A 16,156-nucleotide genomic window follows, 5' to 3' on the forward strand; every position below is an offset into this window, starting at 1 on the left:
GAAATGAGATCCGTCTTACCCCATATTTTTAGAGACTATCTTTTTTGAAATTAATCAATGAAAAGGAATGAAATCAAGACTGCCAATGGATTAAAATGAAGGGAAAATAAAATATTAAAACACGAAGCCACACCTCTTACTCTCGCATGTCACTGCCTGTGTCTGCTGGTATTTCACAGCTTTAATCGATGGTTAGACTTTCTGCTTTTTTCTGGTTCTTAAATTTTTTTTTAAATATAATGATTATATGAAACTATTGTAAGAAGGTAGAATAGAATCATGCAAAAACACTGCATAAATTATATGGCATTAAAGCTTTTATCAGAGCCATTTACACTACTGTGCAAAAGTCTGAAATCGCTCCTCATTTCTTTATATTTTGCTCACAAGGAGGCAGACTTTCTTCTAATTTTTGTTGAAGTTTTCTTGAGCAACAGTTTTGCAGGATTTCTGATGGATTTCAAACTTTGTCTTTGGGCAATACCTTAAAAAAAAACAAAAAAGTCATATCCTTAAAAAACTGATACCTCATCAGAAATGATCTCAGTGGAACAGTGACTGTCAAGAAGCCAAAATAAAGGAAGGGAAACTGGGAGAAAAGACTGAGGTATGCCAAATTACACAAGAACTGGACTGAAAATCAGTAACAACAGGTCTGACTGAGTGATAAATTCAAATTTGAAGTTTTTCCCTCAAATTATTACCAATGTGCACAGAGGTCAAGAGAGATACAGTCATCTGTAAAACACAGTGGAGGCTTTGTCAAGGTTTATTGCTGCATTTCAGCCAGTGGTGTTGGGGATCTTGTCGAAACTGATGGAATTACAATGGAAGAAAAATACCATCAGACTTTGATCCATCATTTAATACCATCTGGAAAGAGCTTAATTGTTTAACAAAGATCCCAAACACACTGCCAATGTAATAAAACCATACCTAAATAGAAAAAACAGACAGTAGGAAACTACCAGTTATGCACCAGGTTCCTCATGGCTTTGACTTAAACATTATGGGATGGGATCATCAAAGCAAAGGGCATCTAGCATCCAAAGAAGAGCTTTGAAGGTCCTTGGAGAACTATTTCTGAACACTACTTAAAGAAATTAAAAGAAAGCTTGCCTAAGAAAGTTCAGGCTGTACTGAAGAAAATAATGATCATGTAGAAAATTTGTTTTTACATCCCATTTCTTTTTACCTTTGCATGTTTAAATAAATTGCTCCTCTTTCCCATTTTCCTAACACGAACTGAATAAATGAGGGTCGGCTCGAGACTTTTGCACAGTAGCCTACATGGAGGGCAAAGTGGGTGAACCATGCAGCAAGAACTTTGTGCTAAATGGTGATTATTTATCTCAGTTTCATGAGCGTGACTACATCCCAAACACTTGCCTTCCTGTTGTACATCTAAAAATGCCTCACACATCTTGTTTTCGTGCCCCGCTGTTGTCCCCAGAGTTACCACAGATCTTCAATTAGACATTTTTCATTTGCTTTTGTGGTTTGGGTCCTTGCTAATAAATAAGATTAACTGCCTTTTTATAGGGTAAATTCCATGTAAAAATATGTAATGCAAGTATATTTGAGCTTATTAAAGTAGTTGTTTTTTAAAAATGGATGATTCCAAACAAAAAGACAACATTAAATTATTTTAATTAAAAGCGTCTTATTACCAATATCTTATTGGTGGATGACAAATAACAACATAAAAGGACCATGTCAGCCTTTTTATATCACACCTCACAGCTTTCATTAAATAACAGTAAATAAAAACTGTAGAAAAGTCATTGACAAATATCAGCATTGAGGCCAATGATTGATTAGTCTTTGATACTGATCATCATGATGGGTAATTGTGTCCATTTAATAACCAACTAAGTTAAAATAAAAACAGAGCCCCCTGGTAAGACAAACTGTGACAAGAAGCATGGGTTGAGTTAATGCAACTTGGATGAAATTTGATATCCTGCAGTAAGAGGTCCCTAAACACACAGAGTGCTTCTCACTCTGGGAGATCAGGGGGAGAGAAAAAGGTCACGTAACAAAGTACAAAAATCCATAGTGCATAAACAGCTTTTATAAACCTATAGCAGTCAGCACAAGTATACTGAAGCATCCATAATCACTCAAAAACATCAACAAACACGCTGTTGATAGGAAGATATTTTTAGCCTGTGCAGTGCTCTTTTGTTGATGTTAGGAATACATTTTTTTTCCAAATATATCCATGATTTTTCCCTGATAACAAAAGTAGCTTTCTATTTTGTTACCGTGCATATTTAAGATTTGGTCTCATCTCAAAACGTCATTTACTCATGGCTGTGCATGCACTAACAAGGGTGTGAATTTTAATCTTGTCGAAAAAAACAGAAAAAAAGAAATCCCCACAATCAATCACCAGGGGGGCTCTGTGTTTTTGTTTTTTTGCATAAAACTGATATGAATCTAGATGTTTGTCTGTAGATGGTTCAGCGTATTTTGGGCATGTTTTCATGGGAGGTGGGACAGAGTTGGACGTGAAAGTGTTCTGCTCGAAGATAAAGACAGATGTCAGTCTATGACTTCTCCAGTGTCCCACTTAGTTTTGGGTTCCTGCCACCAATTAGCCAGGAAGGACTCCTCATAATCCCCTATTCCCTCAAACTCAGTGTCAGGATGCTCTGAGCGAGAGGTGGTCATTTCTTCTGGACTTACAACTTCCTAAAATGTAAAAGAGAAAAACAAATCAACAGAAAACTCTTTACGTACTTACAGTTCTATTCAGAGATTCACTGACACATTCCTCTTCTTATGTCTGTAAATCTGTCAACTTTTGCACCCTGTAATTCAGCCTGAACTTTCACAGTCCTCCTTCCCCCTTCTCAGGTCCAGGCAGTGTCAAACTGGGAGGAGCCGGCCTGAGTTAAATGGATGTGGCACAGTCTCAGTGGCCAACACCTCCAAGCCACATACCACACACTGCTGCCGGAAGACAACCCCCTCCACCCCTTCTTCCGCAGCCTTCACCCCTTTTTCTCCCTTTTATCCTCAGATTTATTTACCCTTGTGCTCTCTACGTTTAGTTTGTCGGTTAATTCCCCCAAAGTAAAGGTCTACACTCCTAAAGAAGATATGAAGTTTGTTTTTTGAAAAACAAGAACAGTAAACCCCAGCTGGATCGTCCAAGTTAAAGACTTATTTTTATCCTCTGTAGTCCTACAGAGAGTTTGGATTTTATCTGCTGAGGTTTTCAGACGTCTGTCTCTGATACCTCAGCCACCGTTCCAGCACAAAGGGGACCGGTGGAATTTTGTTTTTGTTGTTAAAAGAAAGAAAAAAACATCTCAGAGATAATTATCTCTGCAAGCTTAGTCAGATATGATCATCGTAGCTGTATACCATTAGCTGGATTATATCAAAGGATTTCTTTGTAGTTTAGATGAACATTTATAGTTACTGTTTTTGTAAGAAAATGTCAATTTGGTATAGAAGTAAGCATTCAGTATTTTGCTAATGGACATTTAAAACAATACATATTTAGGGTCTCAAACTGGACCATCCCTAACTTGTAAATTAAGTGCATTGCCACTGTAGCAGCATATGAAAAGATTGGCATAGCCACTGTGACGTCACCCACTGGTTTGTAAAGTGTGGTTTTGAAGCGTAGCACTGATGTTTGGGCTTCTAGCCATCTTGGCTTCTTGAAACCAAAAGCCATGAGAGAGGGTTGGCTCTGACCGGCAAACTGAAGTTACTGAGGAAATAAATGCATCTTTTCCCAGTCTTTGCCTAAAATAAGTTTTAAAGGCTTTCCCCCCTATAAGTTATATTACTATGTATGAACAACATTTGGTAGCCTACATTCATCCAAGTCTTTACAATTCTAATGTAGAGGAATGTGCTGAAACTATTGTGAACCTCCCCTGTGTGTGTGCTTGGTTAAGACGTTTCCTGTTGGAGCTGTTGATTGACTTTTAGTCATTGTTCTGCATTTTCAATGAGCATTATTTTTGCGCCATGTCTCTCTCTTATAATATTTCAGACTGCAGTCTATCTATCAAAATGATTTGTATTAGATAAGGTTTGAAACCAGCAATAAGGAACATAAACTCATTGGCAAAAGATTTTGTTATATCTTGTCTTCTGCTAAAATGTTGCCACAGTTCGGTTTGTTTAATGCTACTAATTAAATGCCATATTATATAAAGATTAGTCCTTCAGAGAATGAAGAATATTTAGATTTTTTTTTTCTTTCTTTAAAGGAATGAATGTAATTTCCATTGACGCTTAAGCTCAAGCCCTCATGCTGTCTAAAAACAGTGCGCCATTAGTCAACGTCAGCCATTGAGCCAAGTGTATAAACATACCTCATCGTCTATTTGCAGGTAGCTCAGAGCAAACTCCAGCATTTCTTTCTGTTTGGTCGTCTGGTTAAAGTACCTCAGTGCCTCCTGGAAAAGTTAAAGGGACATCAGTTTTTGTGTAAGCTCAAGTAACCAGTGGAAACAAAGAAACAGTTTTACAACACAGAGCTGAACAACAAATTTGGCTAGCTGGTTTTTTGTTTACTGGCTTTTCTCCTCTAAGTTTAGAAGCCTTCATGTGTTTACAGCAGCACTACATGTATTTAAAATCAGGATGCAAAGAACTTTACAGGCTAGACCAGCTTCAGATGAGTCTAGCCCATAAACTGCACTGCAGCTGCTGCCAATTTTACACCCTGCAGAAAAGATAGGAAAACAGATCTGCCCTACACAACTATACAAGTTTCTAATTACCACCCTGGGATTGTGTTAATGTTCATGCCGTGACCGCTTCATGCTACCATTTTCCTGCTTCGCAGTATGCACCGCCTGCTGCTTCCAAACAATTCGGTTTGCATGAGCTCCAGCTAAACCACTGAAGTCCTGGAAGAGCAGATGAATGAAGACTGGTACAGTTTTTGTTTTACTCACAGGCCGAGGTTCAAAATCATTATCGTTGAGGCCCCACTGCTCCCGGTAGAAGCGATAATACGCCACATTTTGCTGCATCACCTGGTCTTTGGGGTCGAACAGCATGTAACTAGCTGCACACGGAGCAGCGTTCTTCACATCATTCACTGGAAAGCATAAAGTAATACACGTTAAAAAAAACCCATTACATTACACAGATCTCTGCAAAACAAAGCCAAAGTTTTGGTAATAGTTCTTACATTTATAATAAGAAAACTGGAGGTAGTGATACATAGTAGCTACAAACTTCTCCACAAAGAAGCCTCCAACGCTGGGTGTCAGGTTCTCCTCACATTTAACTTTACATTTCAAAGCATTTATATAGAGATCTGAGGGACGCAAGAAGGAGAAAATGTTATTTTGCCTCAAATAATCTGAACTTAAACTGCTTCTGAATGACTCTCCTCTTACCCGCCATGCTGGGATAGAAATCTTTGAACTCCACAATCTCATATGAGCTGTCGCAGCCAGATAAACAGAGGTTGTATACTTCAAAGTACTGTGTGATGGCCTGCTCCATGTTTCTAGCACTGTTGCTGAAGTCTCCGTTGTTGTAGAGCGTCACACTTTTCAAGAAAACACTCTGTGTAGTAAAGAGATTAATTTAAAGAAAAACATAGAATTCAAACAACAGACCTCTCATTGGTGCATTACGACAGTGCTTAGGGTACAAACTTCATATGGCTGCTCCTCGTGATCAATGAGATATTCCTCCACGTCAAACAGCGTCTTGTAGTAGTTCATGTTTTTGGTTAAGAGGACATCATCTGGGTTCTTCTTCAGGAAGGTGTGAGTTGCAGCCACTGCCTTCTCCAGGTTGTTAAGCTGAGGGAGAATGTAACACACGGCAATGGAGTTACAGGAAGATACTTTTTTTTACTTTTTAGGTAACCGTTTCTAAAAGAGGTCATGTCAGAGCACATCATTTCTTGAGAAGTCAGTAAACAGCTGATGGAAGCAGTGGTTGAAAACTAAGTGATAATATCAGATATCACACACCAGAGTCAGATAAAAGATCTGGACAGATGTTTGTGGAAGTGGGTGGGTATACCCTGTTGGTTTGAAGTATAATAAAAGGTAGCATTTTGGGGGAGGGTAATAAACAATAAATAAATATGCAGAATAATCTCTGAGTGAAAGAGGGGGGCACAGCAGGTATTCTGCTTTTAGAATTCAGAGTTAAAGGGTTTCTGATGATGTACGTTCAATTAATTTCCCCCACAGCATGGATGTTGTTAGTGTGGAGGCAATTTAATGACCAAGCATACTTTTACGCACACATTTTACGCGAAAGATCTTGCCGACTAAGTAAACCCAGCCCCTCCATCACTCTGACAGAAGAATAGGGGGATTGTTTTTAGGGGAACACTGGAAGAGACGTGGCACATGCTCAACTGCTGCTTGGCCAGCAGGAGGGCGCACAACAAAGTAGTGGCGAAATTACACTCCACAGCTAACCCACTAGAAATTTCCTCTCGGTAAGTAAAACGAGCCAGCCTGTCTAGAGAAGCCAACTGCAGACACTTGTTGAATGAATGCTCCCGTTACGCATAAGATATTCTTGTGATATGCCGTGCTTAAGTACTGCACCAACTTTGCATTACACTCCCAGAGTCCCAGTGAACTCACTTCCACACTTAGTCTCACCTGGAAGTATGCATACTGTATGTAACGATAAGGTATCCTTTTCTCGAAAGTTTCCAGTAAATCTCTCCGTGGATATGTGAGCTTAAACACTGGAAAATCTGCCTTGCACTTTTTAAGGCAAGCAGCTCTCAGCAGGATGTGGCGCATGACGCGGAGGCTGCTATCCTCGAACAGGGTGTCGTTGTCCCGGCTGACGGAGCTGCAGTTGCTGCAGCAGAAAGCCTCGCTGTCCCGGAGGAGCCGGTGGAGCCGCAGGCTCAGCTCCAGGTACTTGATGCTTTCTGCCCAGTTTTGCGCTCCGTATTGCTCCATCGCGTAGTTGTACGCGGATTCCAGGGGCATGATGTCCTTCTGAGGGAAACTTTTAAAGCTGTACTTCTCATACTGAGCGTCCACCGGCGCAAAAATAACAACGGAGAAGAAGGCCAGGAACAAGCTTCTCGTGAGCATCTTTACCATCGCAGGCTCCCTCAGCCGTCTGTCAGTGCTTTGAATGGCTCAGGAGACCTCCTTCTTTACTTTAACAGGGATCGCTCATGTCTGTCGGCACGTAGTCTGTGGGATACCTGTAAAAAACACGGGACGAAAACACGAACATCTGGTCAAGATTTTCAGAATAAAAGCTTTAATGAGCGTTCATCAAAATAAACAAATAAATATTGATCTCTTGTCTTCTGCTCATTCTGTACAGTATTTACCTCAAAAGGATGGCATCGGTCATGCATATTCGTCTAAGATAAATAATATAGTACACAGTACGTGTGTGCATATTATTTTTATAGTTAGTCTCATTATAAAAAAAAAAATTTAAACAACATGACAATTAATGTTTTTGTGCGTAAAAGCTACTGGAAGGCTGCATTTTTAGAATGTCTGGATTAACCTGCTTTTCTTAGTTTAAAAGTGTGGTTGTGAAATTAATATTAATTGTTATAAATATCATTAAGAAACATCCGGTTCGCTACAAGTTGGAGTATTTTTCGTTTATTTAAAATTCCAAAATATAACGGTTTTATAAAATATAAGGTTTTAAATGCTGCTGGGCAGTCGGTAAATGGCAATCTTGGCAATTACCTTGAAAATAGAGCTCAGTACTTCCGGTATAATTCTTGTTAATTCTGGGGGGCTTGACACAGACGTCACAGAATGAGTTGGGAAGAAAAGGGTCAATGTTTTCCACATAAAACCCAGAAGATGCAAACAAACCAGATGTAATATTACTTTAATCTTTTTTTCTTTCCTTTTTTTTTTAATTTACATGAATAGTTATCAGTGTGCATACTAAGTGTCTTATGAGTTGAAGAGTCTTGATTTCTGCTGACATCTGCAGCAAATGGACAAGCTGAGACTGGTGAGGTTAAAAATCCATGTGCATAGTTGACACATGACTTGTGGGCATATTTGAATTCGTGTCTGCAATATTTCAAAATCTTTGCAGTAACTATTAGAAGCCCTTCGGGCTTTCTGGATGAGATGGTTATTAGGATCCAGATGATAAAGATTAACGTTTTTCTGAGGCTCACAGATGTGTTCACCGGGAATTCTCCTTGCAATAACTATTTAAACCGTAGAAGACTCCTTGCATGAGCCTGCCTCCCTGAAATGTGCCACCAGATGATAATTTATGGTTACGGGATTATAATTTCAGGCTCGTTTCATTTGTGAGCTGAAATCGTAGAGCCGGGCCTTTTGGGTCAGGCATTACACGTTTGCAAGATTCCATTAGAAAGAGGGTGGGGGCCCCGGGGCCACTCCCCCTCCTGCTCCTCTCTGGAGTACAGGACCAGAAAGATACGACAAGCAAGCCTGAAAGAGGTGGGAGAAGGCCGGAAGTATGTTTAGTTTTCCATCCACATTAAAAATATAAAGTATTATTAATGAGAAATAAATTATGTATGTGTCTCAGATCGTGCCCTGTGCTGTATTCAGGGTTGGAACACACGGTGTCACTTAACAGCCAGACCGCATACCTAGAAGTTTCTAAATTTGGTACACAATATTATTTTTGCAGTTTTAAAAGACAACCAGATGGCCCTGAAATTGTTGAAACATGAGACGTAATTAACTGATAACAGTATTTTACAGCAAATCTTTGTTAATCTGTGTTTTTACACTCTCAGACGATTCACCAGATCCAAGATCCAACTCGTTTTTATACGGTTTTATGTTCTTGTTTATCAATCGGGAAAGAGTAATAAATATTCTTATAGTCCTCTGATCTCAATTTTGGAATCACACACTTTAATAATGTTCTACAGTTCACATTATACATCTGTAATGTTAAGTGTCCCTTTTCCTGGCTAACACTTAGCTTGGTTGCAGAACAGACACGCCTACCTAGTTTCTGCAATGAAAACTCTGAGGATACTTATCGTGGGTTAAAATGTCATCAGCTAGGGTCTTTGCTTCTTTAATACTCAAATTGTTTTGTTTTTTGTTTATTTACATATTTGTCACATTTCACAAAGAGGGGAAATAATAACATGAAGTGACAGGTTGTGAATCTCATAATAAACGTAATGTCTCAAAACCAGATGTGGTCATTTATCCATACTTCCCTATTGATACCCAAAGATGATAACCAGACATGAGTGTAAAAAGTATATAGGAAGGCTGCATTCAGATAAAATCCAATATATTTGTCCTTTACATGCTAAATATTTCAAATCTGTGTAGAGTATGTATATTAATATTATTATTATCATATTATTATAATCATAATTATTATTTATGTCACACAAACATTTTCACACACTTAGTTTGCTGAGATTTGGCCAGATTTGTGGGTTGACACAGTTTCCCCAAGTTAGACTTACAGAAAAAAAACAGTTGAAATAAGCATTATCAACTTTTATATTGAATATTAAAGTCTTTTTCTTTTTCTCTGTTTGGAGGACTATTATTTTGAAATCCCCTACCGGAAGTCATCTATGTCATTTCAACGAGCTTCACGGCCAGACCAGCTTCAACTTTTTGCTGCTGTATCGGTTTCCACATCTTGAACCACATCACCGGCGGGCAGACGGACTCTCTCTCTGCTGAGCAGCTTTCCAAATGGATTTATTTGCATGTTTTCAGCTTTTACTTCTGTCGCACTTATTCACCGTGAACTGTAGCCCCGGTCCGTTACTCGACGTTGTCGTGGATCGTTATGACATTCCGAAAGTTTGTCCTCGAGAAGTGGAAATAGAAGATTTTGTTCGTTATCATTTCAACGGTACCTTCTTTGAAGACGGGAAAAAGTTTGACTCCAGGTGAAGTTACAGCGAAATGTCAGTTAGTTTAGCTTCAGAATGAGCTAACTAGCGCTAATTGCTGGTCTGTATAGAAAAGGACTACAGTTCCCACGAACTGCTTGTAACGTTAGCTTTCAATGAAACTATGGTGTGTGATTAAAATGGTTCAATGTGCAGTAAGGGCACTGCTAACACAGTAAAATAGTTTTTACAGTAAGCACAGAAGTAAAGAAAGCTTACACGCATTTTATTTTTTCCTTTAATGGATTTTTTTCACGTATGTTTACTGCAGCAGTGATGACTGCAAACGTGTCAGTAGCATCTCAGCTTCAGCAGAGGTGAAGCTGAGAAGGCTGAGAAAATCACAGCAATTATTTGCTGTGATTTAGTATCTACACGGGTTAGTTTCAGGCAGTTAGTAGATGGCATACCTCCCTTGCATTCCATTCCCTTGCAAAAAAAAAAAAAAATCACAACCCATTTTTATTTTGTTCACGCTGTTTTTCACTCTCATCCTCATCTCCATCACCGCCTCTGCAGCTATGATCGAGACAAAGCTTTCATCAGCCAGGTCGGCCTGGGCAGACTCATCGCAGGGATGGACCGGGGTCTGCTGGGCATGTGTGTCAACGAGCGCAGGAGGGTCATAGTCCCTCCACATCTGGCCTATGGAAGCATAGGAACAGGTGCAGAGGAGCACAGCAGTGACGGCACTTTACTGGTGGCATTATGTGGGCTGACTCGTGACACTCTGATCTCTATCTCTGTTCAGGTGGTATAATCCCTCCTGATGCTGTGCTGGTTTACGATGTCCTTCTGCTGGATATCTGGAACGAAAAGGACAAGGTTGAGATCCGCACTCTCAGCAAACCTGCGAGCTGCAGGCGAACAACTGCAGCATCAGATTTTGTCCGTTACCACTACAACGGCACTCTGCTCTCTGGTGAACTCTTTGACTCCAGGTGAGACGGAAAAAGTTTCATTAGAAGCTGAAAAGCATCTCTTTGTTTGTTTCTTTGATTATCAGGAACTTTGAACTGTGAACTCTTTATTTAGTTACTCGAGGAATGCCACCTATGACACCTACCTGGGCCAGGGCGACCTCATTAAAGGCATGGACGAGGGTCTTCTGGGCATGTGTGTTGGGGAAAGACGCCTCATTATCGTCCCACCCTTCCTGGCATATGGAGAGAATGGCTATGGTAATAACTAATATTAAGATGGCTGTGGCTAGTGTGGCATTTCTTTTAATTCACCTGTTGACAACCTCAAAATGTAACCTCGTATTAATAATCATTGGTTAAAATAACCTGTTTAGTTTCTTCTAAAGGGTTAAGTTTAAAACGTCATCCGTTTTCTGCATGTTTATCTGCATATCACATCCAAATATCAGTTTTTTATATACATTTCTGATTTTACATGTAGGATTTGGTGTGCTAACTTTCAGAGAGACTGTCAGAGGAAGTCTTTGAGTGTTTTTATGATGATTGATTGATTGATTGTTTAATAGTATATTCACAAGCTTTACAGCTTTTCCTCCTGTTAGAGACTTCCCCTATGGCCATTCATACTACACCAGTAATTATGTAATAGATAAACAATGAAATTACAGAAAAGTAACTGTTTTTTCACCATCTACTAAATTTCTGGGGGGTTTTCTTTCTTTTTTTTTTTACAATGGGTTCATTGTTCGCATTTTCTAACAAAAACATGCTTTTGTTAGAAAATGTGAACAATGCAACTAAGCAACTAATTTTTGCACATTTATTTCTTACAATTTAAAGCCCAACGAGTAGTGCTGACAGATTCTTTTAATTACAGCAGCATTTCTTTACCATACAGAAAAACTGAGATGTGTTGTTGAGATTGCACTTCTTATATTAAGATGTCACAGGAATTAAATGTGTGGTTAAACTTCTTAACAGTGACTGAAAGGCAAGTATCAGTAGTATGGCCCACTTAAGATCAAAATTTTCTATATGTGACCCACGATGTGAAATCAGTTTGACATTCTTGCTCTAATACAAGGAAAATAAAGCATCAGAAAGATTGAAAGTTGATCCTAAAACTTTGGGCGTACTTTAAAAAATGGAGACCAGACTGTGTGTAGGGACAAAATTTTGTTACAGTAAAATCCATTACTTTGACTTTTACTGGATGGCCTTCCTTGCTGTCTTATTTGGTGTTTGCTGTGGGCAGAGCTTCAATATGGATACTTTCGAATTAAATTGGCTGGCTAGCTGGTAACCAGTGTTGGCCACAGATATGTGTCCTCTCATTTTCGATGTGGAGTGTAAATGCTTGTGGGTTTGGATTTCCTAAGAGCTGAGTGGAGTAACAGAGGCTAAGCTAGCTGCAGGAGGGTTATTCAATTTTTCTTCTATTGTACTGTCTAAATTGTACTGTCTTATTTTATATTTATTTTCAAAACTTGTGAGTGAGGAGGTTTTAGAGTTGTCTTAATAATCCTTTAACAAACCTCAGTTGAATCGGAGTAGATAAAAAAGGATTTAGTAAAGTAAGGTGGTCACTTGTTGGTCACTTGTGAGTTTTGTATTATTATTTTTTTAATAGCTTTCTTTCATGAACATGCTTCTTTCCTCCCAACAGGAACCATGATCCCTCCTCAGGCCACGCTGGTATTCGAGGTGCTGATGGTTGATGTCTTTAACCCTAAGGATGATGTAACCGTGGAGGCAAAGGAAGTGCCTAAAGGCTGCACACGCACAACAGTGACTGGAGATTACATCCGCTACCACTATAATGGCACATTTCAGGATGGCACGGTCTTTGACTCGAGGTACACTTGAGAGGTTTTTTTTTGTTTGTTTGTTTTTTCATTTTTAGAAAGTAAATAACCTATCATCAAAATAACCTTTTTGCAAGCTCTCTCTCTCTCTTTCACTCTCCTTTGACAGCTATCAGCGAAATAGCACCTACAACACTTACATCGGTATGGGATACGTGATCCAAGGGATGGACAAAGCCCTGCAGGGGCTGTGCATAGGAGAGAAAAGGAGGGTCGTAATTCCTCCTCACTTAGCGTATGGTGAAAAAGGAGTCGGTGAGTTTGATGTCTGCAAATAGGAGGTTTTAAAGTGTTGTCTGAGTGAGTGCATCAGAGGTGGGAAGTAGCGACATACAAATACTTAGTGTACTTAACTAGAATTTTTAGGTATCTGTACTTTGATTATTTTTCAGAAAACTTTTTACTTTTACTCCCAACATTTTCACACAAACGTGTACTTTCTGCTCCTTACATTTTCAAAGTAGACTTGTTACTTTAGGTTTAAGAAATTTGAGTGGAGTTATTCCACATCCCTGTGTGCCTTCAGACATCAACATGATTTGAGCCTAAACGGTTACACATGTAAGGCAATAGTGTATCTAACAATATATCAGTCACCAGGGGGTATCGCATACAACAAGATGAGGTAAAACCATGTAATTTATTAATAATCTATAGCATCACAGTCAGGGTTAAAGTAGGCCGTGTTTTTTGGCACATCACCGGAACGAGTATAGCTGTTCTGTAGTCATGGTACTTCAGCATCTGGCTAGCTCTACAGAAAAAGGGTGAGCATAAATAATAATAATGAATAATAATAAAGAATAATGCTTTTGAAGTTGAAGTTTAAAATTCAAGTTTCTATCAGCTTAACAAATACCAGATAACACACAGACTATTTGTGTGAGACACCGTGTGTCTGCTAGCTAAAGACCCAGCTGCTGTATTTATCAGGGAGAGAAAAGAATTGGAGTAATGTGGAGTTTGCAGTAATGTGATGGGTTTAAAGTAAAGCACTGTTTTGGACTGTTGCACAGTGGCTGTGGTGTTCGTGGTAAGCTTTAGGTTACAGTACAGCAGTGATTAACATGAACTTGAGCTGATGATGCTCAGATTCATTCAATGAATTCTACCTTTCTACCAACTGTTTACCATCTAGTATAAAGACAGTGTAAAAGGTATACTGTCAGTGTAAGGGATGGAAATCAGCGAAGTTAGCTTGTGAAATGTTGGGTTACAGCTTGTTGAATTCAGTTGTGTAAATCAAACAAAGAGCAGCAGCAGTAGAAGTCAGCTGATTACAGTCTGTACATAAAGAAAATCTGCTAGAGCCCAAAATAGAAATTATTGTGATTCTTTTCCCCATGCTGAGCCACTACAATCAATCTTAGCGTTCCCACATCTGCTGAATCCCATGTTAACCCTGACTGTGCTCATTTCCCTGTTAAGCTGTGGAGGCAAAGTCATCGTCTACAATGTATGCAACAAAAAAATAGTGCTTTTCTTTTTAAATGCTCGTGTTCTGCATAACTGATTCAAGCTGAGTAAAATCTTTAGAATTACAGTTCAGACTGAAATAAAGTTTGTATTCTCATTTACTAATAGTTTTATTATATTACTATAGCACAAGGTTCAGTTAGCTTTGCACAGCAATAGCTCATAGAAACATCCTCAAAAGAGTTATTTTTTTACTTGTTTAATTTGAATACATTTCAGGGCCTGTACTATTTCAATTTTACTTGAGTGAAGAAGTTGAATCAGTACTTCAACTTTTACCAAAGTATTTTTTAACATAAGTGACTGTACTTCTATGTGTATGAATGTCCTGCTTCTTGTTTAGTTTTTTCATTTTATCTTGTAGGAGACTTCATTCCTGGATCTGCTGTGCTGGTCTTTGACATTCACGTCATTGATTTCCACAACCCAAAAGATCCAGTCAATATCAAAGTTACCCATAAGCCTCAGGAGTGTAACATGAGAAGTGAAGCTGACGATTTGATTCAGTACCGCTACAATTGCTCCTTGATGGACGGCACCCTGCTGTACACCTCGTGAGCGCCCTCTGCTGTTCACTCTGCTACACTGCACCCTCTACCTCATGCATGTAATCATTGCTGGCTCCTTGTCTGACAGATTTCCGTGGGGCTCGAATTCATACCATCTTTGTCTTTATGACAAAAGCATGTATGCTTGCATGGCTCCAGTTTTTTTTTTTCTTGTTTTTTCTTTCCTAAATGTTCTCTGTTAAAAATAATTATGAATCACTTTGCAGGGACCAGTATGATTCACCTTCTATCGCTACTCTGGGAGCAAACAATGTGATCCTGGGTCTGGAGGAAGGTTTAAGAGGCATGTGCGTAGGCGAGAGGAGAGAAGTGGTCATTCCTCCCCACTTTGGCCATGGTGAAAATGAAGGTCAGTAATCAAGAAACTCAGATACACAGTACTTATTTTTGTTCTTTTTCATGTAATTTTCCTCTTCTTTAACGGCATCTCCAGCCGGAGTAGTTCCAAGGAGTGCAGTGCTCTTCTTTGAGTTGGAGTTGGTGGAGCTTCAGAAGGGTGTGCCTGAAGGCTACATGTTTGTGTGGGTCGGGGATGGCCCTGATCCCCTCTTTCCTGCTATGGACCTTGATGGAGACAAACAGGTCCCCCTTGAGGAGGTAAGAAGAGAAGCTAAAATGATTTTTTTTTTAAATAAAGGAATTGCTGCACACAGTAAAAATGTGTTATAACTTAGACACTCCTCCAATATTCTCCAGTTTTCACTCTTCATCAGGCTCCAGGTTCAAGGAGGCAAAGGTCGACTTCGGCCGGGGATTGATGTTGACAGCATTATTAAGGACATGTTTGATAATCAAGACCGTAATAAAGATGGCAAGATCGTAGAAGATGAACTGACGGTTACAGAGGATAAAGGGTCCAAACAAGCAAGAGATGAGCTATAAAGAGGACATCTACATGTTTCACTGGTGATAAAGTACAGGCGTGCAATGGCTGAGGTAACACTGTTGTTTTAGTGTGTTGTGGAAGAGTTCTGAATTTTTCAGGACTCATTTCCCATCTACTGGGCCTTTTCATTTCAGACAACTCACCCTGTAGTTGGAAAAATTATATTTTCCATACAAAACGTCTGTTTACCAAAACTCTGAACCCAAAGCAGCTATGAGATTCAGCCATCATTAATAACTTTTACACCAGTGTTTTTCTAACTGTGATATGTCAAAAACATGGTCAGTATGTTGTGGCCAGAAGCGCTTTTGAAATGCTGATGGAAGAAAAAAAGATCTGTAGGGAAGCACATGTCATTTACCAAGAATCTGGGCAGGGCCCAACTTCCAGAATAGTCCATCTGTTACAAAAGTCATGTGATTTGTTGTTGATTTAGAGTTATACCTTTGATCCTTCATCTTAATATAAAAATGATTAAAAAAAAAACACTGGTTGTACAGTATTGTTTGTGGCTGTGTACCAATGTACAATAAAATATTTTATAAAAAATAAACAAAACACAT

The 16,156-nt window shown here is 39.1% G+C and overlaps 2 protein-coding genes across 3 annotated transcripts; one reads left to right on the forward strand and one right to left on the reverse strand.

Annotated features, from left to right (window-relative positions):
* Positions 1-1,633: 1,633 nt before the first annotated feature.
* Positions 1,634-7,199, reverse strand: p3h4 (prolyl 3-hydroxylase family member 4 (inactive)). Its single transcript, XM_031753457.2, has 7 exons — positions 6,618-7,199; positions 5,646-5,795; positions 5,382-5,553; positions 5,171-5,299; positions 4,932-5,077; positions 4,344-4,427; positions 1,634-2,697 (listed from the first exon to the last, which is right to left on the reverse strand). Exons 1-7 carry the CDS (start codon positions 7,074-7,076, stop codon positions 2,548-2,550), a joined length of 1,290 nt encoding a protein of 429 aa, XP_031609317.1. The 5' UTR covers positions 7,077-7,199; the 3' UTR covers positions 1,634-2,547.
* A 2,320-nt stretch (positions 7,200-9,519) lies between these two features.
* Positions 9,520-16,109, forward strand: fkbp10a (FKBP prolyl isomerase 10a). 2 transcript variants are annotated; one of them, XM_039610847.1, is made up of 10 exons: positions 9,520-9,871; positions 10,394-10,539; positions 10,626-10,815; positions 10,910-11,055; positions 12,464-12,653; positions 12,772-12,917; positions 14,503-14,692; positions 14,914-15,056; positions 15,141-15,304; positions 15,421-15,499. In XM_039610847.1, exons 1-10 carry the CDS (start codon positions 9,672-9,674, stop codon positions 15,463-15,465), a joined length of 1,560 nt encoding a protein of 519 aa, XP_039466781.1. In that variant the 5' UTR covers positions 9,520-9,671; the 3' UTR covers positions 15,466-15,499. The 2 variants fall into 2 exon arrangements, with proteins under 2 accessions (XP_039466781.1, XP_031609338.1); XM_031753478.2 differs by having other exon boundaries at positions 9,524-9,871; positions 15,404-16,109.
* The last annotated feature ends 47 nt before the right edge of the window (positions 16,110-16,156 follow it).

Source organism: Oreochromis aureus, linkage group 4 (genome assembly GCF_013358895.1).
Source record: "Oreochromis aureus strain Israel breed Guangdong linkage group 4, ZZ_aureus, whole genome shotgun sequence".
NCBI lineage: Eukaryota > Metazoa > Chordata > Actinopteri > Cichliformes > Cichlidae > Oreochromis > Oreochromis aureus.